Source organism: Saccoglossus kowalevskii, chromosome 15 (genome assembly GCF_978046115.1).
Source record: "Saccoglossus kowalevskii chromosome 15, keSacKowa6.1, whole genome shotgun sequence".
Lineage (NCBI taxonomy): Eukaryota > Metazoa > Hemichordata > Enteropneusta > Harrimaniidae > Saccoglossus > Saccoglossus kowalevskii.
Window position 1 is genome coordinate 33,433,179 of NC_140655.1, and position 27,249 is coordinate 33,460,427.

General features: G+C 33.5%; 2 protein-coding genes across 2 annotated transcripts in view; one reads left to right on the top strand and one right to left on the bottom strand.

Moving 5' to 3' along the window:
* LOC100369449 (centrosomal protein of 104 kDa-like) overlaps positions 1 to 7,762 on the bottom strand; it is a 29,137-nt gene extending 21,375 nt beyond the window's left edge. The window contains exons 1-6 of the mRNA XM_006811857.3: positions 7,224 to 7,762; positions 3,697 to 3,917; positions 3,281 to 3,362; positions 2,659 to 2,797; positions 1,344 to 1,421; positions 295 to 410 (exon numbers count right to left, since the gene is read on the bottom strand). Of these exons, the coding sequence (XP_006811920.1) occupies positions 295 to 410; positions 1,344 to 1,421; positions 2,659 to 2,797; positions 3,281 to 3,362; positions 3,697 to 3,901 (620 nt within the window). The 5' untranslated portion in view covers positions 3,902 to 3,917; positions 7,224 to 7,762. The remainder of the gene's footprint in view (positions 1 to 294; positions 411 to 1,343; positions 1,422 to 2,658; positions 2,798 to 3,280; positions 3,363 to 3,696; positions 3,918 to 7,223) is intronic.
* Positions 7,763 to 9,983: 2,221 nt separating this feature from the next.
* The window catches only part of LOC102803939 (tyrosine-protein phosphatase non-receptor type 11-like), a 117,756-nt gene continuing 100,490 nt past the window's right edge, over positions 9,984 to 27,249 (top strand). The window contains exons 1-8 of the mRNA XM_085490743.1: positions 9,984 to 10,122; positions 17,432 to 17,554; positions 18,052 to 18,246; positions 18,420 to 18,582; positions 18,819 to 18,935; positions 20,592 to 20,711; positions 22,531 to 22,627; positions 25,898 to 25,974. Coding sequence (XP_085346869.1) covers positions 10,109 to 10,122; positions 17,432 to 17,554; positions 18,052 to 18,246; positions 18,420 to 18,582; positions 18,819 to 18,935; positions 20,592 to 20,711; positions 22,531 to 22,627; positions 25,898 to 25,974 — 906 coding nt within the window. The 5' untranslated portion in view covers positions 9,984 to 10,108. The remainder of the gene's footprint in view (positions 10,123 to 17,431; positions 17,555 to 18,051; positions 18,247 to 18,419; positions 18,583 to 18,818; positions 18,936 to 20,591; positions 20,712 to 22,530; positions 22,628 to 25,897; positions 25,975 to 27,249) is intronic.

Here is a 27,249-nt window from a genome sequence, read left to right on the forward strand (position 1 = left end):
GATTGTGACAAAAACAGCCAAAAACTGAAAATTGACTCAAATTTTTTCTGTTGTTTCCAAAATTAGGGTTCATTTCCAGAAATATTAAAGAATTTAAGTAAAAAGTGCAGAAAAATGTGGACACAGAAGTCTGGTGGTGAAAATGTTAATTAGTTAGTTCAAATAAATTATCTGTAATTATCTACCAATATATAATTTAATTCAGCACTGATCACAGACGTGTTGGTCTAAGGTACTGGTTGTCAACACGGTAACCTATACACCTATACACAGTGTTGTCAAGCTCAATCATACCTGTTTATGGCACCCCAAATAGCTGGATCAGGCATGTCGTTGTCATGACTACCAGTTGGATCATCCTGGAATGATCTGCCAGTTGGTAGGTACGTATTCAATAAATATTTCAATGACTACAGAAAAAGAAGAAAGCAAGTGTCATATTATTCAACAGAAACGTTGTGACATATGAGATTCTCTTGTCAAATACACAATACAATGGATTTGTACAAACAAGTAAAGCTTGACAACTAAAGTAACAAAACTACATACTAGATAAAAGATATGCAGTGAGTTCTACATCTCACAGACATGATAATTCAAGGGATTACACCACGCCCAATATGCAGCTACCATACATGCAAGTAAAGCTGACAAGAATGCAATAAATGACAGACTACACAAGTTTTCTATTTTGATATCAACACAGTACAACCATATTTTTTTTTTTTAAATCTTTTGTGCCAGGCGACAGTTCCGGACATTCAATGTCACTGTTGTTTCTCCTGACTTTTTTTTTATGTGCAAATTGCAAGTGCTAGTGCTGACACATTTTTGCCACAGAAGTCATATTCATGTTTGGGACTAAATGACAGGGCTGCACGGCCATCTCTCTATCAAATGGCAATTTAATGCGCTATCCTGGCGTCAACCAGGCTCAGTTGAACAAAAGCACCCGTGGACCTTAACCAAGGTTCCTCCAAAGTTGCATTCGTGAGTGAATGAATCTCAGCCAGTGGAATTGGCCTTCCCATTGAGTCTGTGGCACACTCACCCAGGGTAGGGGTTGACCCTTTTGATGTTCAGTCTATGGTAGGAATTGAACTAGGGTCTACCAATCATGAGTCTGATGCGACAACCACTATGCTACCATACTGTTACTATTTGTAATTCTTCCAAAATACCAATAATAATCTGTTATTTATAGCAGCATTGTTTTTTCATTTGGATATTTGTTGGGATGTAGTTGAACTGGGAGAATGTAAGTTTAGCTGATCAGACTACATTCTAAAAGGTTCTTGGTAACAAAATAGAATATGCGAATAATATAATTATATAGGACTTACCGGATCAGTGGGATCAACTGGTTTCTCATCTTGATCAAGTAGGTCATCTCCTATTACATTTATTGCTACCAGTCCAACCTGGAGTGAAACAACAAATATTTTCTAATTTATAGATACATGAGTGTATAGATCTGTGATTTTGTGAGTACTGTAAAATGACTCATTTTCACTGGGTTTAAATTTCGCTGATTTACCATTTGAGGCATATTCAGTGGGTTTTAAATTCATCGTTTTATCATTTAGATAATGTGTTCTATGCTAAATTTTACATAACCACTGGGTTTTAAGTTAGCACATATTCCAGTCAGCGAAATAAGCAAAATTAAATCCCAGTGAATAATTAACCCCTTTATAGTTTCACTATCTGATTCCAGATGGCCATTTTAGTGCTGAGAAATTCATCAAAATAAAGCATTTCTGCCATTCTTGAGCTGGTCGTGCATAGATTAATTTGTTTAAAATTTTGTACATACGTAATGGTACTTTGGTGCATATCGTTTTGTTTTTTGAGATCAGATTCAAAATGACTGACTGGTGGTCATTTTGTTTCAACAAATACTGATTCTAGAAAATAATTCTAAAACCTGAGACACCAAAATGGTTAATTTCTCAGAATTTCTGAGAGAGTAGCTGTGTTTTTTTTCTTCACTTCGTTTTAGATTAGTTTTATTTTACCAACATGATGTTTCAGCTTCCTATCACAAGGTGTGTTTTTTTAAATATACATGTAATTTTTATTAATGTTTTCAACATTTTCTCAGTGAAGAATCATTTTCTAAATCTAACACCCCTGGAAGCTTTTAGAATTCTTAATCCTTTAATTAATCCAGTAATGTTGGTAAAAGGATATCAATTTGCAAAATGATTTTTTGGGATATGTAGAGTACCTGTAAACATGGTGCACTGTGACGTTGTACCTGGCTGCCTTGCCCATACAGCTATTTAATATAATAAGCAGACTGTAAAATGGTGATGAATCTTTCTAATTTTATTTTCCGATACATGTACTTCTCTAAAGCACCATGGTTGTTGCCGTATTGGATATGGGTCCCATATAACAAGTGTGTATAATAGATTAATAATTATGTAAATGAAATTATATCAGACACTGCAGAAGTTGTTATTCCCCAACAATTTTCTACTTTTGGACCACAAGAGGGCGCTTAAAATATAAAGAGGATGCTATGCATGTAAAATCTATAAATGGTGCTATATACACTGCTGTTTCAATTGTCACCCTATGTAATTTGAATACATTTGTTTCCATGTAAGTATCATTCAAGATGAAATGCACACCATATTTTGTCACACTTACCTGGTTAAAAAGATTATACTTATTGACATGGTTTTTATGGATCACCAGTTTCAGGTACTGTCCCATTGCATCAACATGAACAGACTTCAATTCACGAGCTTTGAAACCAGTCTTCTCATTGTCTGATAGGGAAACATACCTAATAAAAAAAAGAAATGATGTATGAAATCATTTTTGAAGTGTTAAAAATAGTTGTAGATGGCATACCATGTAGTAATTCATAGCACTGAGGAAACAATGCCGAGCTTGAAAAGCATATATACCATTTGGAGGTTTCCATCACAGCCTACTATATCTGAACAACCTTTTCACCACCAGACTTTCTGGCTCAAATTTAACTGCACTTTTTTCTTATACATGCATATTCTTCAATATTTCATATAGAGGTGAGACATGAGCACTAGGCAAGAATGACTTTAGTTTCCAATGGGCAGCCTCTTACTGTGACTAGCTTCAGCATTTTTGGATTGTAAACTACATTGTTAGTATGATAACAAGTAAATGTACAGAACCCATCCTTTGAAATGTTTTTATGTCTGTACACAAATATTTTGACCAGAAAAAAAAAGACTACCAGGGTACTACATTGTAGTAATAAGGATATTTAAAAAAATATACATACCCTAAACGTTTATATCGTGTCCCATGTAAAGTTGTGATGTGGTCAGGTGGGAGATTTCCTATAAAAAACTCAATTTTGGTACCTGTGTGAAAAACATAAATAGGTATTCAAGGTCTCCTGTACATACAGTATTAACATACAGTATTAAAATCAATACTTCAATCATAGGTATGCTACATCTTGTGGGAATAAGTATTTTCATACTTATAGCCAGTTTCCATCAACATTACATTTCCTCCAAAATACAGTGTGAATTTTCATAATCGTTGAACAGAAAGTACAGAAGTATACACATAATAAAACAAATCAGCACATTTCCTGCATGAATGTTTGTCTAAAAACAGGAAAAAAAAAATGATTTTTTTTACATACAACATACATACATGTATATGTATATCAGTACATCTCAAACTCACCTATAAGAAACTGATGTGACAAAATTTGAAGTTTTCGGATACGAGCTCTTTCAGTTAATCTCAGAACCAGTTCTTGTGGGTAAAGACAGAACCGTCCAGTCACCCATCCCTTTACAAGAGGATTGTGAACTTCCAGTTCCTTCACACTATACGCATCATCACTGCTACTGGCATGGACGATACTGAACGGTATTTTACGCGGCATATTTAATAAGATGTACCTGTAATTGTAAAGGGTCAAATGAAAAGAATATAAGTGGCACTGCACAAGAAATGGAAAATTATATAAACAGCAAGTGAAAAACTGCAGGTTACAGGACTTATATGCTAACCACTATACCAACCAATCTACTTCAATAGTGATGGAGTAAACTGGGATACAAGGGAAGACTAGCCATGGGACTCCCACAATGAACTAAGTGTGCAATCTTTCAAGTAAACACTGGCAATGGAGTAAACTAGGATACAAGGGAAGACTAGCCATGGGACTCCCACAATGAACTAAGTGTGCAATCTTTCAAGTAAACACTGGCAATGGAGCAAACTGGAATACAAGGGAAGACTAGCCATGGGACTCCCACAATGAACTAAGTGTGCAATCTTACAAGTAAACACTGGCAATGGAACAAACTGGGATACAAGGGAAGACTAGCCATGGGACTCCCACAATGAACTAAGTGTGCAATCTTTCAAGTAAACACTGGCAATGGAGCAAACTGGGATACAAGGGAAGACTAGCCATGGGACTCCCACAATGAACTAAGTGTGCAATCTTACAAGTAAACACTGGCAATGGAGCAAACTGGGATACAAGGGAAGACTAGCCATGGGACTCCCACAATGAACTAAGTGTGCAATCTTTCAAGTAAACACTGGCAATGGAGCAAACTGGGATACAAGGGAAGACTAGCCATGGGACTCCCACAATGAACTAAGTGTGCAATCTTTCAAGTAAACACTGGCAATGGAGCAAACTGGGATACAAGGGAAGACTAGCCATGGGACTCCCACAATGAACTAAGTGTGCAATCTTTCAAGTAAACACTGGCAATGGAGCAAACTGGGATACAAGGGAAGACTAGCCATGGAACTCCCACAATGAACTAAGTGTGCTATCTTTTACTACACATTAGCAATAATTATTGACACCAATCTGGTTGCTATTGGGCCATTCCAGTTTATATCTGCATCCCCCCCCCACCCCCCTGTTGATGAGGTCGGATTTTCAGCACTGTATGATGGGGAAAATACCCCGGAATTCCAACTGTATATGAAGAAACAGAATCTGGAAATCCAGACGAGTATGGAAAAAAAATTTGGGAAATCCAGGCAGTTATGGCTACTACGGTAAATAAAATATGGCATAGTTTATCTCACCACATACCGGTTCATGTGGTTGGATTTCCAACACTGTATGACTAAAAAAACTTAGAATTCTGACTGTATTGGGCCAGTATGAAATAGTTATTACTGAAATTAGATAATGATGGTGGGACGAATGAGCTCATCAACACCGTGAATCAGGACTAGTTTGGATTTCCATTATCAGATATAAAATTTTGAACTTGGTAAATTAGCATATGATGAGAGTTATATTTGGAAATCCCACTCTGTATGGTGTCACAAAGGAACTCATCAACACCATAAGTAGGACCTATAGATTTGGATTTCCATTACTGTATGGTGAATGGTGATTTGGAAATAAAACTTTGTATGACTTATACACCCATGGAAATTATACCCTGTATGAAGTAAACACGCAAACTCATCAACAGGGGGGTGCAGATATAAACTGGAATGGCCCATTGTTGTGAATTGTTTCTATCTTGCCTTGGTTTGACATTTGTAAAACTTTATACGGTGCCTTGACTTAATTCTTTGACTGGCAAGTAGCAAAAAATCATACTAATTTGTTAAACATTATCTAATAAATACAGGTACAATGTATTGCATAAGACCCAGAGAAAAAATTAACTAACAGATTTATGTTAATTGAACCCAGTCAGCAAATGTGAACAAAAGATTTCCATTTTAATAAACACAAAGACTAGTTAACATTCTGGAACAATACAATGAATGTTTCTGTAAAATATTTAAACTTCAACTATGGAACTATTCTATACACAATGTTATGAAGTGTAATGCTATTCACTGTTACTGACTACACAGTAGACTTTCAACATATTCAGTTTTAACTACAATGACAAAACACTTGTATATGTAAATGTACATGTAACTTGGTAGAATATATTTTTAATACTAATCATTATCTATGGAACAAAGTTATTAAACCAGGGCAAGAGCATCAGAGTTGAGAGTATCCTTTTTCAATGACAACATTTATAAACTGGTGTTAGCATATAGGAATAATATAGACAATATCAAAGGGCACCAAAGCAAGTCTTTTAAGCCTCCATGAAATTCAAGACCAGTTATATCTTTACCACAGACACACTTACATTTACATGAATGTATGCACAAATACATAAAAGTGAGCAAATATGATACTTCAATATTAAATCTTAATACATTAATTCACAGTTGTGACATTTAGCATGTAAACGTTATGAAATTCTCTTTACTGTGAACAAAATGCAACCCAACCACCAGTATTGCAATATACATGTAGCTAGTTGTTTTACTATGTAGCAATAATAATTGTACCAGTAACAATTTATAATGGTACATGTAAGCTAGTAAACAGTGAGATACATGTACATCAATATTGAGATACTGCTGGTTGGGTTTATTTTTTATTCACAGTAAACATTGTACTGTGCGAACGGTACATAGAGAAAAATAAATCATGCAGTGGTACCTACAACGATTACTTGAATAGTGCAATGACACTAGCTCGTAATACTACAGAGTGAATATTGATTTCAAAAAGATATTGAAGTAATAGTAATATTTATGCCAATTGCTGATAACAGCCAGCAGCCATAACATTGTATGGTGCATATGATTTGTAAGTGTAGTTACATAAAGTTTTGATTTCTTTGTCTTATCATGGACATACTAATAGTACGTCCATGGTCTTATTGGCACTTGGAGTTCGTCAAACTTGATCATTATTGAGTTGCTTGTTGGCTGACACTTGTTGCGACATTGGCAGTGTTACGATAATCTATTAACCGACTATTATCGAATCATGGATGTTGCGAGACCATATGACTTCACAAGTATCGATAAATTATTTCTTATGGGCTAATTCTAATCTTAACTCTAATAATAATCTAATCCGAACCCTGTCCCTTTAGTGCCCCTCCCACCATTTTAATTGTATACATGTACACGTTCAGGACACATACATGTAGTTATCTGAAGAGGCATTCACATTGGAGGGTGGAGGGGTTGGGGTTAGGGTATAAACATAAACTATCGCAACTTTATTAAACGCACTTCAGCTGTACAACTTACAAGCAAGTGATATCAGGTGATAACTTGATTTTTCATCAAATTTATGTTCAAGATAAACAATAAACACAATCATTACATTACCATTCGAAAAACGACAAATAACTTACCTGAAATATGTAGTATAGAATCAATTTAATGTTTTGAACAAATAAATGATAAGATAAGTCCTGTATGTTGATTCTCTGTCGCCGTACAACGTTGTCACAGGACCTGTCAAGTCTCTGAGTTGAGGTCAGTAAGTCAAGTTATCACTTGTTGGACTCAATTCTAGTGGGTGATAGTCGATGCGTTATTAACTGTCCATTCAATACCCCAGGAACAAAATCTATTAGAGTAGCGACCAAGTTGATATTGTTAAAGTAAATGTAGTGTCACAACTGATCGACAGATTTCGATACCCATGCAATGACCTCAGGCCCGGAGCCCTCAACTCAAATATTCCGCCATTGAAAAAGGACTCAGTAGGTAAACACGGCGCGATCGCGATTCCTTGGTGAATTGGTGGTTTCTTTAGTTATCTGCTCGAGTTATTTAAATCTATTATACCTGAGACACACACAGATAAAACAACAATTTGAAAATCGCGGAATAATGCCGCTAGATACTTCCCTTAGGACCATGTAAATAACGTCTCCATGAAACTTGACGACACCTCATATACATATTACAGCGATTTGAGCATGCGCATTACGCGTTTCCCTCCGCGGTAATAACATGCCATCTGATTGGTTCGGAAACCGTTATAGTTGCAAAATATTGTGTTATTTCTAGTTCAGAAGAAAAATTCCCGCAAACCACCTATAATTTCTCCAAAAATTTCAATATGCTAATTGTACCAATGATTCTGAATAATACCTATCTTTAATTATGGTCTGATATATGTTCAATGGAGATTGTAAGTAACGCGAGAAAGTACGAGAACAACGGGACCTCAGCATCCACGCAACATCATGATGCAATCGGATTACCGGTACATGTAAAATCTCGTCGCTTTTAATATACAGTTCCCGGTTTAGGTATTAATTTGCATTTCTAATTTGAAATTAAATGAAAAAAACAACAACATTTTCTTGATAACAATTCTCAGTTTTGTGTGAATATTGTCATGGAAAAATAAAAAAAACGTAATTTCGTAGACATGGGCTAGCTGTAAAATATAATCAGCTATTTGATTCGTCCGTAATTTGTACAAAGATATTATTTTTTGTAAGCGTATAGAGCATTTTCCAAATTAAATGTTGTAATTCGTACGCAATTTCCAATTTTGATTCTTAAACTCAAATTATCAAAAATATAAAAATGTAAAATATAATTGGGAATTTGCTTTATCTTTAAAGTGTAAAAACCTATTTTTTACTGTAAATGGAACTTTCATTTTAATTAGTGTAAAAACGTAAAATGCCGTTATTATTTCTTGTAATCTGTACCAGCTATTCCCCCCTGCCCCCCTCTATATACTAACGCATGGGATTGAAATCGGATTTTATAACTTTGCGCATTGGGGTTTTCAGGATGGATTTAAATGGAATGCCTGCAATAAATCTAACCATAGACCCTCCAGTCTACTGGAGGGTCTATGATCTAACAGACGACTCACTCATACCGGCACGAGGGGTGCTATACAAGTAAGATATATTTAGAAAGCTTTTGGCGTATTTTTTTTATTTTTTTTATTTTGAAAATATGTTCGCTATTCAATATAGCATATTAATATAAATTATGATTTTATAGTTTAAAACCCATTGTATATTTCAATGAGTGGGCATGATTAGAATGATAATAATCAACCTGACAAGGTGGCGTGAGTTGCGCCCTCCGCGATGCTCCAAACTAAATAATAATCAGCACCATCATCAGAATAAGTAATCACGATGCCACCTATATGTTGATCCAATTTGAGTATATACGCGAATTAACAAAGTTGTTTTTCGTCTTTACTTCAAAACAATTCCTCTGATTTTAATCTTGCAATATTTAAGTGCATTTTTTCCATTGGTGACAATGAATGCATAACATTTTTAATTTTTATTATGTCACATTTCAATATTTCTGCGCAATACGCGAGTATTGGTTTGTTCATAAAACATTTTCATATAAACTTGTTGTGCTATATCTAGGTTCCCAGTGGTATTCAGTTTTATACCAAGATACGTGTATGAAGATACTCTTTCTAATTCTAGATCATTTCTATATTTTTTTTTTATTTAATGTTTTCCCACTTTTGTTAAATATCATAGTTTTTAATTTTGCAATATTAATGTTTATTTTCCATTTTTACACTGGCTAATTTGGCGTCTGATAGGATTACAAGATCGTCAGCGTACAATGGACATCAGTTATAAAAAAGTTATTCAATTTAAAAACGTATATATATATACTAGTGTACATTTTATAAACCAAAATAGATGTGTAATTCATTCTATAAGGTTGTAATAAAGAATTATCTTATCTTAGCTTATATTGAATAATAAGGGATTTAAAGTTAAACCACCCGGCCAGATGCCCATTTGGACAGGAAGGTCAGCCATTTTGGCTTTTGGTATAAATACATTTATTATTGATTCCAGTTTATAAATAAGGATATATATATATAGTTTGTAGTTACCAAGGTATAAATATTTCCACACTTTCGAGAGTTCGATGGCCCAATGAGCTCTGTTCCAAGAACGAGATACCATATTATTTGTCATAATTTTAGAAAAAAATGTAAGAAAAACAAATTCTCGGCGATTTAGAAAATAAATTGACCAGAAACATTTTCATTTGGCCAATTATAAAATGTCACTACATACAAATAGTTTTGGTGATAAGGTGCTACCCAGAGATATCTGTATCACGTAGACCGAGATTTGTACATGGCGGCGCCCTTCATAAGTATGTCGTCACGAAAGGTGAAAGGTCACTCCAGAAGGTTCGTTCTTCTCGTTTCCTTGACTTGTCAAGACGTTTGCCGCTTTGTTTTTTGGCATTTTAGTGGTAATAACCGCCAGAAATGGCATCGAGGAGGTAAGTAGGAACATATTTCACGCAGTGTGACCTTGTAAAAAGCAATATACCGAAAAGAGAGCAATAAATTTCGAAGTTCCGTAACAGGAAGTAAATGTTGCAACTTACAGGGAACTGATTCGTGACCGTCAGATTATCCGTGTCCAGGGTGTATTGTGTTATGCTTCTGTAAAGAGATTCCACTCATCGTCGATATGATCTCTCGATTTTCAGTTTTTGTTGCTCAATCGTGGGGAAACAGTTAGAAAACTGTTGACATAGACGACTACTAGTGATTACTGTGATTTAATAGTGTTGTAATGCAGATATAAATATAGGCTACTATTTTCACTTTATTACATAACGGTATCATCAGACGGTACCGTATAACAAAAAGAAAATACATAGCATCATAACTCCGAAAGTAAATACATGGATTTAGAATAGCTTGCTAGTTATGTTGTATTTTGCTGTTCTAAATATTAACAATCATTTGGTACATTTTGATATTGGCCTCTCCCAGCATATTTCTTGCTCTGACATAATTGATACTGCCTCTGATGTCATAACATCTAGTCAAAGGTTATTGATGAAGATGAAAGAATGCATCTTTGACACTTTTAAAGGAGTTCCACCCATGAGGACTAATTTTTATTTTTAACTCGGGGCGGGGTAGCATTTTGGTACTCTGTTTCACCTACATGTGTAGCTGACTGTTCTAGTTTTATCCCGGGATAATAAAAAAGTAATGGGCATTGGCTTTCATTATCAAGAATTATTGCCCCCCAAGTGGCTGTTGATGACCTCAGTCTTCAGTTTTGACCAATAACAGTCACCTGATATCTTGATATTGGCTTCAGGCGAAGCCAGTAACTATATAATTTTCTCTTATCTTTACGACATTTGGACATTATTACTAATGCCATAAAAATATATTGTCTTAGTTCTGCTGTAAGGTTTTTGAAACATGTAGGCTTCCTTGTTTTAGTAATTCACAATTACTACCTCATAGCTGCAGTACTATTCAAGACTGTTTTTGCCTGAACCCAGATTCTGACAGATTGTTTCATGCATTTTCCACTCTGTAAATAAACACTTACATAGACGATTCTGTTTCTTCTAGAAGCACATAAGTTATCATGGAGATTGTATTGTACAAATCTTTTTTTACATAGTTACAATTACCCAAATTGTTAATTAATTATGTTTCTTTTGTCTGTACTTCTATAAGATTATTGTGTTTCTGTAGATAAGGGAGCCTATATAAGCTTGAATGCAATATTCTAAATGTGACCTAACCCAAATTGTACATAGAATCACATCATGGTTTCTACAAATGATTGATAGCAACCAGCACACCCTTAGTTTACTTGATATAAGACAATTATTCCTAAGTGTTTTTCTTCAGTGAATTGTTGTATTTTGTAATAATATTCAGCCATGAAATAATCTAAAACAGGAGTAGCCTGGGTGTAGACATTATACATCATTGTGAGACAATTTACAGATTTGTTTATGTGTGTACCGGTAAGTTCTGGGGATTGCGTCATAAAATCTTGATTTTAAATATAATTTACAGTTACTCCAGAATCAAAACTATCTAAAGGAACATTTTGAAATAATTTTCGTTGAAGCAATTTACTTCAAAAATTGCTTTTTCTTTCTGCAGTATCAGAAAGGGTCTAAATTATCTTGTACCATATCAATGACAAAACAAATGCACTCACTGAAGGAGTGTGTCCTTAGTTCACAAAATTATGTGAGTGGGGTATTCTTTTTTGCAGTGTCACTGTTTTGGGATGGCTTTTTGGAGTTGCTGGCAGCTGTTTCCTATCAACTTGCAATAGTCTCTAATTTCTACTATTTTTAAGGCCAAGGTTGTCATACTTTTATGGAATGTTTTCCAGTGGTATCTGACTGGTACAAACATGAACCATTAGGTCAAAAGTCAGACAATGACTAGACTACTTTGAATTTATGTTACTATGTTTACTACACGAATTACCATAGTTACTAAGATTGATGGATCGTGCTGTACTGTGTTAAATGTTCACATAGTCTGTGTGCAATTTCACACATGACTTATTCTGGGCTCATACAATGTACGTGTGGAACGTTTTGTGAATTATTTTTTATATGGATGTCCAATTTAAAATAACACAGAAAACATAATTATTAATAAATAATTTTATCTCAATATTTCATGATTTAGGAAAGAACTGCTTTTTTAGACCTATGAATGAAGTATTTGAATGAGTCTCAGTTTAGAATTATTCACAAAGACCCTTAAAGTGCCTGTGAAATGCCTGCTACTTTCACTCCCAAAATCATTTATTGGTACATCATATTAGTATTTTTTATGCTTCTAAGTACAAAATAAATTTTTAAAGTGAAAAAATGGGTTTAAAACTCAATCTACGTAAATTTTATTTTTACATATTTTAAAACGAGGCCCTTCTCCAGCTTCTCATTTGCATACACAAAAACCTTTGGTCAGCGTACATTGCAGATAATGTATATAAGGCACATTTATTATTCAAAAAAATCACATAAGTGTGAAGTTGTCATTCAACAGCAATCACCAAAAAATTCAGAAACTTTTTATAGTTATAGTGCGAGAGTATGGCTTCCTCTCATATTTTGGTGGTGCACTATTACTTCGGCTAGAGTGGGAAAGCTTGAAACAGTCGACTGTTTCAGGATAGGTGGGCCTGGCTACAACACCAAATTTATTTGAATACAATTAATTATTTTCAACCAAAAAATCAATAACTGTCTATTTCAGTCGAACAAAAATCTAAAACGGGAAATGTATTAGTGACCATTTCAAAGGCACTTTAATGTTTCACAATTGTTATAATTATGTGTTTTAATGAAATCTAAAAACTGGAATTAAAATTATTAATATATGAAAAATGGTAGTAAATAATCATAGTCTTTGGTAATTATATGATACTGACTTTGAATACTGTTAATTTTTATAAGAAGTCAATTTGTCAGCTGATAGTCAGTTTGAAAGATATGTTACACTTAATCTGTACTGTACATAATTATTATTATATACACAAGTGGCCAATATTGGCAACCATCATTTTTTGGACCAATCTGAAATGCTATTAGTTTTATTCTTTTACGTCTTGCCAAAAAATCAAAAAATGTTTTTGGTCAAACTATCGGTGACTAAAATAGTGGAAAAAATTGGTCTGCATTTTTTTTTTTTGGTGGTGTACACACTGACCAGAAATATAATTTTGTTTCAACCTTCAAGCAAGTGTTGTTGCTACAATAACTGCAGGTCAAGGATCAATGCATACTCACTTTTACATTTTTAGTTCCCCATCACATGGATCACTCACTTTTACATTTTTAGTTCCCCATCACATGGATCACTAACTTTCACATTTTTAGTTCCCTATCACATGGATCACTCACTTTCACATTTATATTTCCACATCACATGGATCATTCACTTTCACATTTTTAGTTCACCATCACATGGATCACTCACTTTCACATTTATAGTTCCCCATCACATGGATCACTCACTTTCACTTTTAGTTCCCCAAGTCAGAATGTTTTCAAATTTGATATGCAAGTACCTTGGATGGTTCTTTCCCAGATTTGTTCATTTCATGTCAAAATCTCAAAATCTCTATTATTGGTGAATATTTTTGTCATTTTTGGTAAAAAGTGATATTTTTGACTTCTTGTTAAAAACCGCAAGTCCAATTGCTTTGATATTACATATATAGGTACTACATATGGACCTCTCTCAGATTTGTTCATTTCCTGATGATATCTTCAATTCTTTAATTTTGATGAATATTTTTGTGATTTTTGGTGAAAAGTGATATTTTCGACTTCTTGTTAAAAACAGCAAGTCCGGTTGCTTTGATGCTATACATATTGTTCATTTTATAATGATATCTTCAGTTCTTAATTGTGCATTGCTAACAGCAGAGCTATCTCAGCCGAGAGGCTACTTGTTTAGTACCCTGTTTAAGTACATTACAACATGCAGTACTCCTGTTTGTTGTTTGTATTTGCAATAAAGCTTTCACATTGGTATACTCTCTTTACATATGGTAGCAAACCCTTATTTCTACTGACTGAGTTTGCTTTTGGAACATATGAAACGTTGACCTGTTGTACAGAAGGCTCTTATAAAAAGAAGGCAGTGAGGTAAACAGTAGAGAAATTTGATAGTTACTTCTGAAGATAATGCTACCTCCGAGGGGTGACAGTTGGGTCTAGGAAATGTTTAATCCACTTGAACCTAAAAGCATAATTCAGAGCGAATAAATATCTAATAATTAATTCACCTCTAAGCAATATCAACAATCATAGTATTTCTTGTGGCACTGTCTGGTCCATTCAAATAATTTGTGGATAAATCTGTTCATTGTTAAAATATCATTGATTTTTACAACTTATAAGATTAAATTAAATAAATAAAGAAATTAGCAGTGATTTGACTATTTGTGTTTTACCTATCAATGACAGTTTTCAACCCGACCAAAGCTGCAAGCATTTCTTCAGCGAATCAAGTGGTCCTTCAATATTTAATTTATATGCTAGATCTTTATTGTTACAATAATATATTCCAATAATTTTGATTGGTGACATTGGCCGGCAGATACTATAGGGTTTATCCGTATGAGACCTCCATCCCCCAAGCCATATGGCTTCGAGTTTTCAAAGTTTACTTGTAATCCTAAAAAAAGTGCCGAATGCATCTGACAATGTAAACAAATTTTCAACAGACCTTAAATTAAAAGAGCAGGTTAAATCTGTAAAGGATAAATATTTTATAACCGAACCTTAAAAATTTGTTCCCTTAATAAACTCACTTTGTCTAAATGAAGTCAGAAATACCTCAATGGCTATAATAAAGCGGGCAAGTGATACAGGGTCACCCTGTCTGACTCCCCTCCCAAGAGCAAAATACCCAATACTCAAACCACTATCCATCATACAACTGATTGGATTTTGGTGAAGTGTTTTAACGCAATGCTGTAAAGATTTACTGAAATTAAATTGATTTAATGTATACATTTGTACAAGACATATTTCTGCTCTGGAAATTAATTGCTACGAGAATCCCAGGTAATTTATTATCTTTGGTGAATTGCATTATACCTTCAATTATGCGAATTGAGTCCTCAATGGATCTGCAATTTACAAAAGCCGTTTGACATTCATGAATAATTTTGGGCAGTAACTTATCCACCCTGTGAGCAATTTTATAATCTGTATTAAGCAGGGGGATTAGTCTCCAGTTTCGAATGAACCGCTTGTCTTTCCCTTTTTTATAGCTCTGCTGTGGACATGTCGAGCGGAGCTTATCATATCTGTCTGTTGTCCTTATCAACTTTTTACTTTTTCATTTTCTTCTTGAAAAGTACAATTCTTATTGCTTTGATACTTGGCGTATATGTATACCCTGGGCAGACCTCTCTTTGATTTGTTTATTTTGTGATAATATCTTTAATTCTCTAATTTTAATGAATATTTTTGTCATTTTGGTAAAAAGTGATATTTTCGACTTCTTGTTAAAAATTGCAAGTTCGATTCTTAATTTTGTTCATTTCGTGATGATATTTTCAGTTCTTTAATTGAAATGTGCAATGCTAACAGCAGAGCTATCTCAGTTGAGAGGCTGCTTGTTTTAATCAGTATGATGGTTTTGACTGTTTGAAAATTCACCAGTTACATATGTAGCATTTAATGTCTTAACCAGGTATTCTCCACACAGAGGCCAGAAAGTACAGTAGAACTTAACACTGAGTTCATCATTGCCTGGGGTTTTATTTCTGGACATAGCATTCAAGGCTTCAAATGCTTCTTGTAGGGTAATAATGCCTTCACAAAGCTCTCTCTCCAAATCATCTGGTTTAACTGTGGGTTTAAATGAATGATCAATTTTAAGAGTATCATGTATACACCTGCTACGGAACAGATTCTCATAGAAAAACTTAATTTCTTTCTGAATATCCTTCATGTCGGATACTTCTCTATTGGAACTATTAATTAACAAAGAGATTTGCGACTTTTTTGCATTGGAGTGCTCTAGGCCAGGAAGAATTTTGAGTTTTATTCTACATACTCATGCCAGTTAGTGCAAATTTTGCAAATCCAGAGTTTAAAATTTTCATGAATGATCTATTTATAATTTACCTTTCTTAGTAGACTATTATTAATTTTCCAATAAGATCTTCCAAGTATAATTCTATCATCGCCAATAGACATAGTAATCGAGGATGATCAGATTGCACACTGGAGACAATATCTATGTTACTTGCCCCCAAGAGAGAGAATTGCTAACAAGGAAATAATTGATTCAACTTTGATTTGATCTGAAATGTCTTCATGTATATCTATATGTGGTAGGATTACGTATCCTCTATCGATATCTATTAAATCAAACTTCAAATATATTTTAGTTTTTCACAAGAACATTTCCATAAAAAAGTGTTTCCACCTATTATATCCAGAAATATATCAGCTGTAAAATTGTGGTCACCTCCCCAAATAATTTCTCTATCAGGTTGTAGTTTAGCAGGATTGAATAATTGAATTGTGAATCGAGAAATTGAGCGTGTTGGTCCTCTACCATTTAGATCTGTAGTCACTGAATTAATAATAATAGCAGTACCTATACTAGATGAGATACAATGAGAAAAAATAAAATGGCCAGAAAAACTATTACGCCAAAGTTGTTCATCATTTTCATTTGCTTTCCTTTTTTTTTTTAGCTAATTTAGCTAATCCATAATTTTGCTAATTCAAATATAGTATATTTTCATGATGAGATTATTAGCTAAATTAAGATTCTGGTAATTCATGTGTGAGTCAAATTCGCTAAAATGGCATGTAGGTATTTCCAAATATTTAAATAATATATGGCATATTGTGTGCGTAGCAAGAATCTGCCATAGTTTTAATAAACAGAATCATTGTTAATGCCATTATGCCATTGAATTAAATTCTGAATACTATTTACAGGGTCTTTGGATTTTTGAGGTCTGGAAAGTCTTTGAATTGTCTTTAAATTACAGGAAAAATAAAAAAATCTTTGAAAAGTCTGTAAATTTTTTCATAGTTATTACCGTAATTCATTTTAGAAATGCTTGTTTTCTCTGCATAGAGTCTTTTTTTATAAAGTTTTCTACCCCAGATTGCTATCCCCGTGCCCACCCTTCTACCATGTTGGCCTGAATTAAGGGTCAAAATGTCTTGGGGAAAAATGCAAGAAAGTTTGGGAAAAGGTTTGAAAATCATTTGGCTCTTGGTGTTTGTGACAAAATATTTGTGATCTTGTTCTCCATAGGTGGTTTCATCCTAACATATCAGGGTTAGAAGCAGAACAACTCTTGATAGAACGAGGATTTGATGGAAGTTTTCTGGCAAGACCAAGTAAAAGTAATCCTGGAGATTTCACATTATCTGTAAGGTTAGTCACCTTTACTGCTGTATCTAAGTTGTCAATATTTAAAAATAATTCCATGTGTTATTCTGTGCTTTCATCTAAAATGTTGCTCAGTATTTCAGGTCATTGAACTCCATATACCATATTTTCTCAATTAGACGTGTATCTCCAATTGAAACAAAAAATTACATGTGTTGTATACTGAATCATTAATTCTAATCTTGTTGTGGGTTTGAATCCCTTCCTTGGTCAACATTTTCAATAGTTGAGCAAGCATTCTATCTTTTTGTTAACTCTAGACTGTACACCTTTACTAAAGCTGTACAAATACGTCTTAGCCAATGATAAAGTCTGATTTACAATTAATGCTGTTACAAAATGAGCTAAGACAATGCTGGTTTACAAATTATGTACAGTTACATGTAGCAATTACACTTACAATGTAAATACCACTGAGCCTTTTACTATTTTTTATTGGAATTCTTATAATCAGATTAAAAATAAAATCTTTTTCTCTTCAGACGTAATGGGGAAGTTACACATATTAAAATTCAAAACACTGGAGACTTCTACGATTTGTATGGCGGTGAAAAGTTTGCAACATTGGCAGAGTTGGTGGAATACTACACGCAGTGTAGAGGTCAATTGAAAGAAAAAAATGGAGAGATCATAAAATTATTATATCCCTTGAATTCAGCTGATCCAACAACAGAAAGGTAAATGCTCCAATACATTACTATACAACAAACAAATAATTTGTTAAAAGTGTAGTTCTCATAGGGTCTTTTGTATTTCTCCATAATGAAGAAATAAAATTGGTATCAGAAATCTCTTAGCACTTTGATTAAACTGTAGTGATCAACCTGCTATGTGTTATCTTATCTTTTAGATGGTTTCATGGTCACATTTCTGGTAAAGAAGCTGAGCGTTGTTTGATGGAGAAAGGCAAAAATGGTAGTTATCTTGTGAGAGAAAGTCAAAGTAAACCCGGGGATTTTGTCTTGTCGGTTCGCTGTGAAGAAAGAGTTACACATATTATGATTCGATCACAGGTTAGTTGAATTGATCAGTTTATGGAATTACACTAGGAATGAATCAGTATAAGGACTTGTAATTATGTTTGACGTATTGAATTTTTGTAAAGTTAAATTGTTACTGACTGTTTGAAAGTTCAAACAAAGTACTTGGAATGCTGAATTCTAAAAAAACCTGGCTGTAAGTGTTTTTACCAATTTTCAATCCACCAGTTGTCACAACTCTATAAACTTCTATGTATAATTGCTTTCAGGACAATAAATACGATGTGGGAGGTGGAGAAAGATTTGTCAGTTTGACTGATTTAGTAGAGCATTATAAGAAAAATCCTATGGTTGAAACTTCTGGAACCGTTGTTAATTTGAGAATGGTAAGATAAGAATATTTGTCAGCATACGATGATATGTTTAGTTTAAAATTTTATTGTGGGGAAGAAAGTAATATATTCAACATAAAACACTTTTAATTCAGAATACGAAAAAAACAAACAGCAAACTGAAAAAGTATTTTCATTTTTGATATAAATATTACTGTGTCATTTATGAAATAAGTGATGAGTTTCAAATAATTCAAGAAGTGTTATTTAATTACAGGGTAGGATTGTTTGGATAAATTCCAAAAACAAGCACTTATAAACTGACCACTGTACATTTGTGTGTCCATTCGACGAACCATTCGTGTATGCATATAATGCATATAATGTCCACACCTGTATTTTAGATATGTCTGGACCAATCACATTCAAACATTACACATACATCATTTATCTTGAGTAACATGTGCATATTGATTTGGGGGAATAAGTGCAATATATACTAAAGCTGTTGTGGCCCTATAACAATGTATGATTATGTAGAGTGACATTATGACCCTATTACTTTCAATCTCACGGAATGTCAATTTAATGATACATTGTGTCAATATCTTTTTATTTGCTGTGCATCATGGGATATCACGCATACATATTTACACTTGGTCACTATTTCATGGACTTGAATCAGTTTTTTCTTGGCTATGAATTCGCTTCAATTTTTCCTGACTTTTTGTTCCACTATGTTTGGACATTATGTATTTCTCATGATTCCTTAATAGTGCATTATGGGAAGTGTATGCACATACATAATAATAATAATAATAATAACTCTATTTAATTAAGCGCAACAATTCCAACATCTGAAGATCAAAGGCGCTGATACAATAAACAATCAGTCAAATATTAAAAGCACATTTAAATAAGTGCGTTTTCAGTCTGGATTTAAAAATGTCTACTGAAGGACTAGAACGAACAGACAGAGGTAATTCATTAAAAAGTTTAGGACCTAAATTTTCAAAAGCACGGTCTTTGTATAACACCTTGGACTTTTTACTACACATCTGACGAGTTTTAATAAGAAACTTCGATTCAGATCTTAAACTACGACTCGGTACATAAAATTCGATTAATTCACATAGATAATTTGGGGCAAAACCATACAAAGATTTATACACTAGTAAAAGTAATTTGAAATTGATTCTTTGTACAACTGGTAACCAATGAAGTTTAATAAAAATGTCTGTAATGTGGTCATATTTTCGAGCACGAGTGACAAGGCGGGCTGCTGCATTTTGTACACGAATAAGAGGTTTTATCTTAGTTACAGGGAGACCAGACAATAGTGAATTACAGCTGTCTAAGCGAGAAGATATGAAAGCATGTACCAACTTTTCAGTATCAGATTGGGATAATGATTTACGAATACGATTAATATTTCTTAAATGGGAATATCCAGATCTACAAATAGTAGAAATGTGTGTTTCCATAGACAGCTGCGAATCAAACAAGACACCTAAGTTTCTAGCACTTGACGAAGCACTAACCAATTCTTCACCAATTGCGATACTAGACAAAGGACACGAGTCTTGTGAGAATCTCCGAGACGACATGCACACAAATTCAGTTTTCGATACATTCCTATTGCGAATGAATAAATGACTTTTCGTATTCCATGGTGGCCAATCATTGTACTTATTTTTATATTTATTCTAGCCATTCAATGCAACTCGGATCAGTGCGTCGGGTATTGATACACGAGTACGTGAACTCATGAGAACATTGGACAAGCCAGAGGGTGGTACAACAAAAGCTGGATTTTGGGAAGAATTTGAGGTATATATCATAAACCATGGCTTGTCCTACCACTCTGCTTATACCTTGTTATACTGCATTATTATTTGATCCAAGTTACCATGTTCTATGACACACAAAGCTGACTTTGTTCATGACATGCAACCGTGACACATGGCAAATACAAATACCATTTACCATATTCCATATCAAAGAACACTTACCATGTTCCATAACACACATCAAAAAACACTTACCATGTTCCATAACACATATCAAAGAACACTTACCATGTTTCATGACAAATAGAAAATAACACTTACCATGTTCCATAACACATATCAAAAACACTTACCATGTTCCATAACACATATCAAAAACACTTACCATGTTCCATAACACATATCAAAAAACACTTGCCATGTTTCATAACAAATATCAAAAAACACTTACCATGTTCCATAACATATATCAAAGAACACTTACCATGTTCCATAACTCATAAAAAAACCACTTACCATGTTTCATGACAAATAAAAGAATAACACTTACCATGTTCCATAACACATATCAAAAAACACTTGCCATGTTTCATAACAAATATCAAAGAACACTTACCATGTTCCATAACACATATTAAAAACACTCACTATGTTCCATAACTCATAAAAAATAACACTTACCATGTTCCATAACACATATTAAAAACACTTACCATGTTCCATAACTCATAAAAAATAACACTTACCATGTTCCATAACATATATCAAAAAACACTTGCCATGTTTCATAACAAATATCAAAGAACACTTACCATGTTCCATAACACATATTAAAGAACACTTACCATGTTCCATAACATATATCAAAAAACACTTGCCATGTTTCATAACAAATATCAAAGAACACTTACCATGTTCCATAACACATATTAAAGAACACTTACCATGTTCCATAACATATATCAAAGAACACTTGCCATGTTCCATAACACATATTAAAGAACACTTACCATGTTCCATAACATATATCAAAAAACACTTGCCATGTTTCATAACAAATATCAAAGAACACTTACCATGTTCCATAACACATATTAAAGAACACTTACCATGTTCCATAACACATATCAAAAAACACTTGCCATGTTTCATAACAAATATCAAAGAACACTTACCATGTTCCATAACACATATTAAAGAACACTACCATGTTCCATAACATATATCAAAGAACACTTACCATGTTCCATAACACATATTAAAAACACTTACTATGTTCCATAACTCATAAAAAATAACACTTACCATGTTCCATAACATATATCAAGGAACACTTACCATGTTCCATAACACATATTAAAAACACTTACCATGTTCCATAACACATATTAAAGAACACTTACCATGTTTCATAACATATATCAAGGAACACTTACCATGTTCCATAACACATATTAAAACACTTACCATGTTCCATGACAAATAGGAAATAAGACTTACCAATTCCATAACACACAACAAAATGACCAAAATTTATAAAATTCCTTCTTTTTTTCTAATACCATTCATGCTCTATGTACTGTAGAATACTTTATTTTCGATTGGAATTTTTGCTATTTTCGCTGAAGAAATGATTCAGTGAAAATAAAATCCAGCGAATATGCTTTTTTACCTATATTTTACATTCAACTTGTCAAAAATCAGTGAAAATAAATTCCATACAAAACACCCTAAACGTCTATTCAGTGAATATTAATTCCAGCTAAAATAAAGTATTTTACAGTACATGATAAGTGATACATTAACATGAATACATTACACCAGCAAACAAAACCCTTATTTATAATATATCATTACAGGCTTTGCAGCAGTTGGAATGTAAACATTTATATAGTCGTAAAGAAGGTCAGAAACCAGAAAACAAGACAAAAAATCGGTACAAGAACATTTTACCTTGTAAGTTAATATTATTTGTTATTAGCAAATGTTTAGGCACTAATTCTGTCATTGTTGTCTTTGCTGACATTGTGCCATACAATCCATATTTCATGCTTGGGACTGTTTGACCATCATTCTTTTATAATGTATATTGCAATATAGCTCATTGTTATAAAGAGTGAAACAAAACAGTAATATTGATAGTTCAAATGTAACAGTTTATTTTGGTAAGCTGATCTATATAGCAATACTGCTGGTTGGATTGGTTCATCGCTCACAGTATATCATTATTATTATACATCTGTCACCGTAATGCCATAAGTTACAGCATGCCGTAATTTTGCTGTATTTTACAGTGTATTTTCATCCTACCATATAAGGAAATATGAATTTCAAATATGGAATGATTACACGCGTAAGCGTTCTTTAATAATAAAAACAAACATGGCTGCCATCGGAGTTTACTGATTCTGTTCTAAACTTTTTGGATCTCGGCATTCCCGTGATGTATTCTTGGAAGGAAAAGATGTATAATAATAAGGTTATTACGAGAATACCTCAGTACGCCGCATATCAACCTCCGCTGCGTGTCAGTCGATACTCCAGCTGTACTGTCTTCGTGCATACTTTTGAGGTATTCTTGTAATAACCTCATATTATTAACTACATCTTAATTACTAACTGTCGTATCACTGTTTAAATTCTAACCACTGCATTACAAACTTCCTTATTACTAAGTACACTTATACTTCCCTGATATTTTCATGTGAATCAGCTTCAGTGTGTTTCCAGAGTGAAATGTTATAACACAAAACATGTGCTATGATTCATACACCAAACTAAACCAGTTGACACTTTTATTGGATTTGTAATACGTCAAAAATCATACTGTTCTCCTATTATGTTAGAATCATTGCAATTAGTTTGGTTCATAGCAATGAATTTCAATTCGGTAACAAGTAAGGAGTTCCTTGTCAACTTTCACTATTCAAAGGTAATTTATTTATTACAAAGAAAAATGCTTAAAACAAAATGCAAAAATGTGGCCATCTTCCTATGGAATGGCAATTTAATGTGCTATCCTGGCATCAACCAGGCTCGGTCTAACACAAGCACCATCGGACCTTAACCAAGGTTCCCCCCAAAGTCACATTTGTTAGTGAATGAATCTCGGCCAGTGGACTTGGCCTTCCCATTGAGTCTGTGGCACACTCACCAAGGGTAGGGGTCGACCCCTATTGAAATTGCACTATTACAAACCACACCTAGACACTGTAGTTTTTTGGAACATTGTGATGCAAACCACAGTTATTAAAAGGAATTTAATCGTACTACAATAGTAGATTCTAAGTTTGCTGTATGTTGCCCTCTATAGTTCAATGTATCACAAACCCTAAAATTACATAGTATGTTTTAATGCATAGAATCTTTGTGAGTCCCACTCACACAGAATGTGTCCATAGCAACCATTTTTACAAACTGAGCATAAAATATTTTAAAGGGTCACTATATCAGAAAGCATTATCATATTGTCCTGGAACAAAATTTTGTGTGATCCATAAACATTTTAGTACACACAGTGAATTCTGTGATCATGGATAGATTTTAACTCCAGTGTGTGAAGCACACAATTGGGAGTCTTAGCACTTAGCCTCTGTGTGTGTGTGTTGTATCTCTATAAAAATTAGAACCATTCCATTAAATACATTTGTACAAGTGAATCCACATGTATTAATGAAACCAATCCAGGGCCTTCCAAATTGAGATTTTATGTTTTAAGTTTGCATAGCTTGAAATTATAATAAGGTGGTAGTTTACTATACCAGTGTTCTCCATGAGGGGTTTAAGAGGGGTGCAGCGCCCCTCAATAATTGATTTGTGCCCTTTTTTAATTTGTAGCGCCCTCTATTTATCTTCAGCACCCTCTTTTGTTTACTGTGAACAGATGTCTCACTATTCATCTGTCTTCTGTTAGGTGATTCAAAGTTGATAATATTTTGTTTTACACTGAGTGGTTTAATTTATTCATGAAAATAATTTAAGAACCTCAATATAAAACTTGTACTTTGAGGTTGGTATAATATAAAGCACTAAGAATTCCCTTTTGAAATGTTTGTGATTTCTATGCTACATGTAATTACATGCGAATTATATGCAAATTCTATAATACTATATACCGGTACTATATACTAACCTACCTATGCATGTATGTACATGTATACATGTCTGTTTCACTGATAATTCAAGAACCACTTGTCAGATTTCTACAAATCTCTGCACACATGAGGTCTAAAGTATCTTTGATTCACTCTTGCTAAAATTAACTAAGACTTATTAAGCTATAGTATTTGCTAGGTAATGCTCACAGTGATGACAAACAAACTTTGATTTTATGTTCCGTGAAATCATTACAGGAAAACAATTTAATCACAGCCACAAGAACATATAACAGTATTTCATTGTAGTGGAGGGAAAAAAGCCATCTGTCTGATTTATTGATGGTTTCTATTGATCACACTGTATTGTTACACCTTTACTGTATTTTGCTCAAACTGTTCTGCCTAAAGGAATGAAAATAGACAGTATTCTATATCGCATATTATTCTGTCACTATTATCCACAAATCTTGTCTAGTTGATTTTTAACTCATTAAATGCCAGTATAATCATAGTTATCTTAACCTTAGAACATCAATATGTGTCACCTTCCACAAAATAAAGCCACTTCATTTTTTTCCATATTTTCATAGCATTCAAATCTTCATTTTATTTTTTATTTTATTAATTCAATCGTTTAGTAGTAATCTGTGTGCTTCCTATTCAGTATTCACTGAGCTGCAGTGACAATTTTCTTTATGCCGCTATCTTTAACAACATTTGTATTATTTGCTTCTCTACTATTATATCTTCTGTACTGGATAATGAAAAAGGCAATTTTTGTAATTTGGATTTGCTCTATATCAATACCTGATGGACTGATACAAGTTGCAGTGAATGACGAGAATAAATAGAATCAACTAAGTTTTCATTGATAAAGAATTTGCCTTCATCCTCCAAAAGTACCAGGATGTGTGACCTTTAAGGCTTCATCCTCTAAAAGTACCAGGATGTGTGACCTTTAAGGCTCCATCCTCTAAAAGTACCAGGATGTGTGACCTTTAAGGCCCCATCTTCTAAAAGTACCAGGATGATGTGTATCATCTTCCCATCTGTATTTCTTTCTCCTTGTTGCTTTGTTATAAGTTAGTGAGAACAATAATCCCTTTATTAATTGCTCATTTGATTTCAGTTGACCACACCAGAGTTCCATTGAAAGATGGTGAAGGTAGTGAATCATATATTAATGCCAATTACATTAGACCTACTGTAAGTACTATTAAACTCTTTAAATATTAAAGTAATAAAATAAGCATTAAAAAGTTTTTTTGTGACATTTCAAAATAGATCATCATTGGTTTAATGCTATAAATGACAAAATATTACTAATCATTTTTCTACTGTTACATGTCTGGATATGTTTTAAATATCAAAAATATCAGTCTGGTTTATTTTGTGAAATAACACAAAAGTTGACTTTGGTGTACCACAGTTGTTTGCATTTAAATTTTACATGTATCACATGGAAAATGAATGGAATATGACACAGATGAATTATTTGAATTAGTATTGTATTCCGTCTAGGTCGTATTGTCACCGGTGTTTTCCCATGTAGGACACCATTACCTACATGTTGTCAATGATATTGCCGGTATTGATCCAAACATTGATTTTTGTAAAATAATCTGAATCTGTTTTCCATTTTGTGACATTTATAGTAGTATTGATTGTGATAAAATGACACCACATTTTTCTTAAGATCAAGTGCATGTCCTTTTTCAGTTTTTTGTGAAATCAATGATTTTTATGATTCAAGTTACTTTTTGATTTTAATTTCTATTTACATACCCTTCACAATTAATCTTTGTAAAACTCACTACTATCTTAACATAATAAATTTATTAAGGATAGACGTGTCTAACTCCTAAATTTTTCTGAATAAAATGATCCATGAGTAGATAAATAATTTGAATGCACTCTAATTACAAAGTGTATTTCATGCAGTTGCAGTGTTTTGTTTAGATGTTACAAATGTACATACCATACATTTTCCAGTTTCGATAAAAAGCTGCAAACTCTTATATATTGTCATGATTATTACCATGACGACAAATTAACTTGCATGACATGACTGAATAAAAGTGTCTTGGCATGGCTTATGCACTGTTTTGTGGTTTTCTATTCGCATATTACCATTGTTGTATGTATTTTCAGTATTTTGTTGTCAATAAAATATGCTGATAGAATTGTTTGCTTTTCCATTCATTCATTTTAATTAACTCAGCTGTCACTGATTTTCAATTCTTCTAACAGATAAATTCTGAATTGTCTCATACTTGCTGTCATATGACTCAGTTGGTCTTGCTGTCATGTGACTCTGGTTCTTTCTTGCTGTCATGTGATTTGATGGGTCTTTCTTGTTGTCAGGTGACTTGATGGGTCTTTTTTGCTGTCATGTGACTTGATGGGTCTTTCTTGCTGTCATGTGACTTGATGGGTCTTGCTGTCAGGTGACTTGATGGGTCTTTCTTGCTGTCAGGTGAC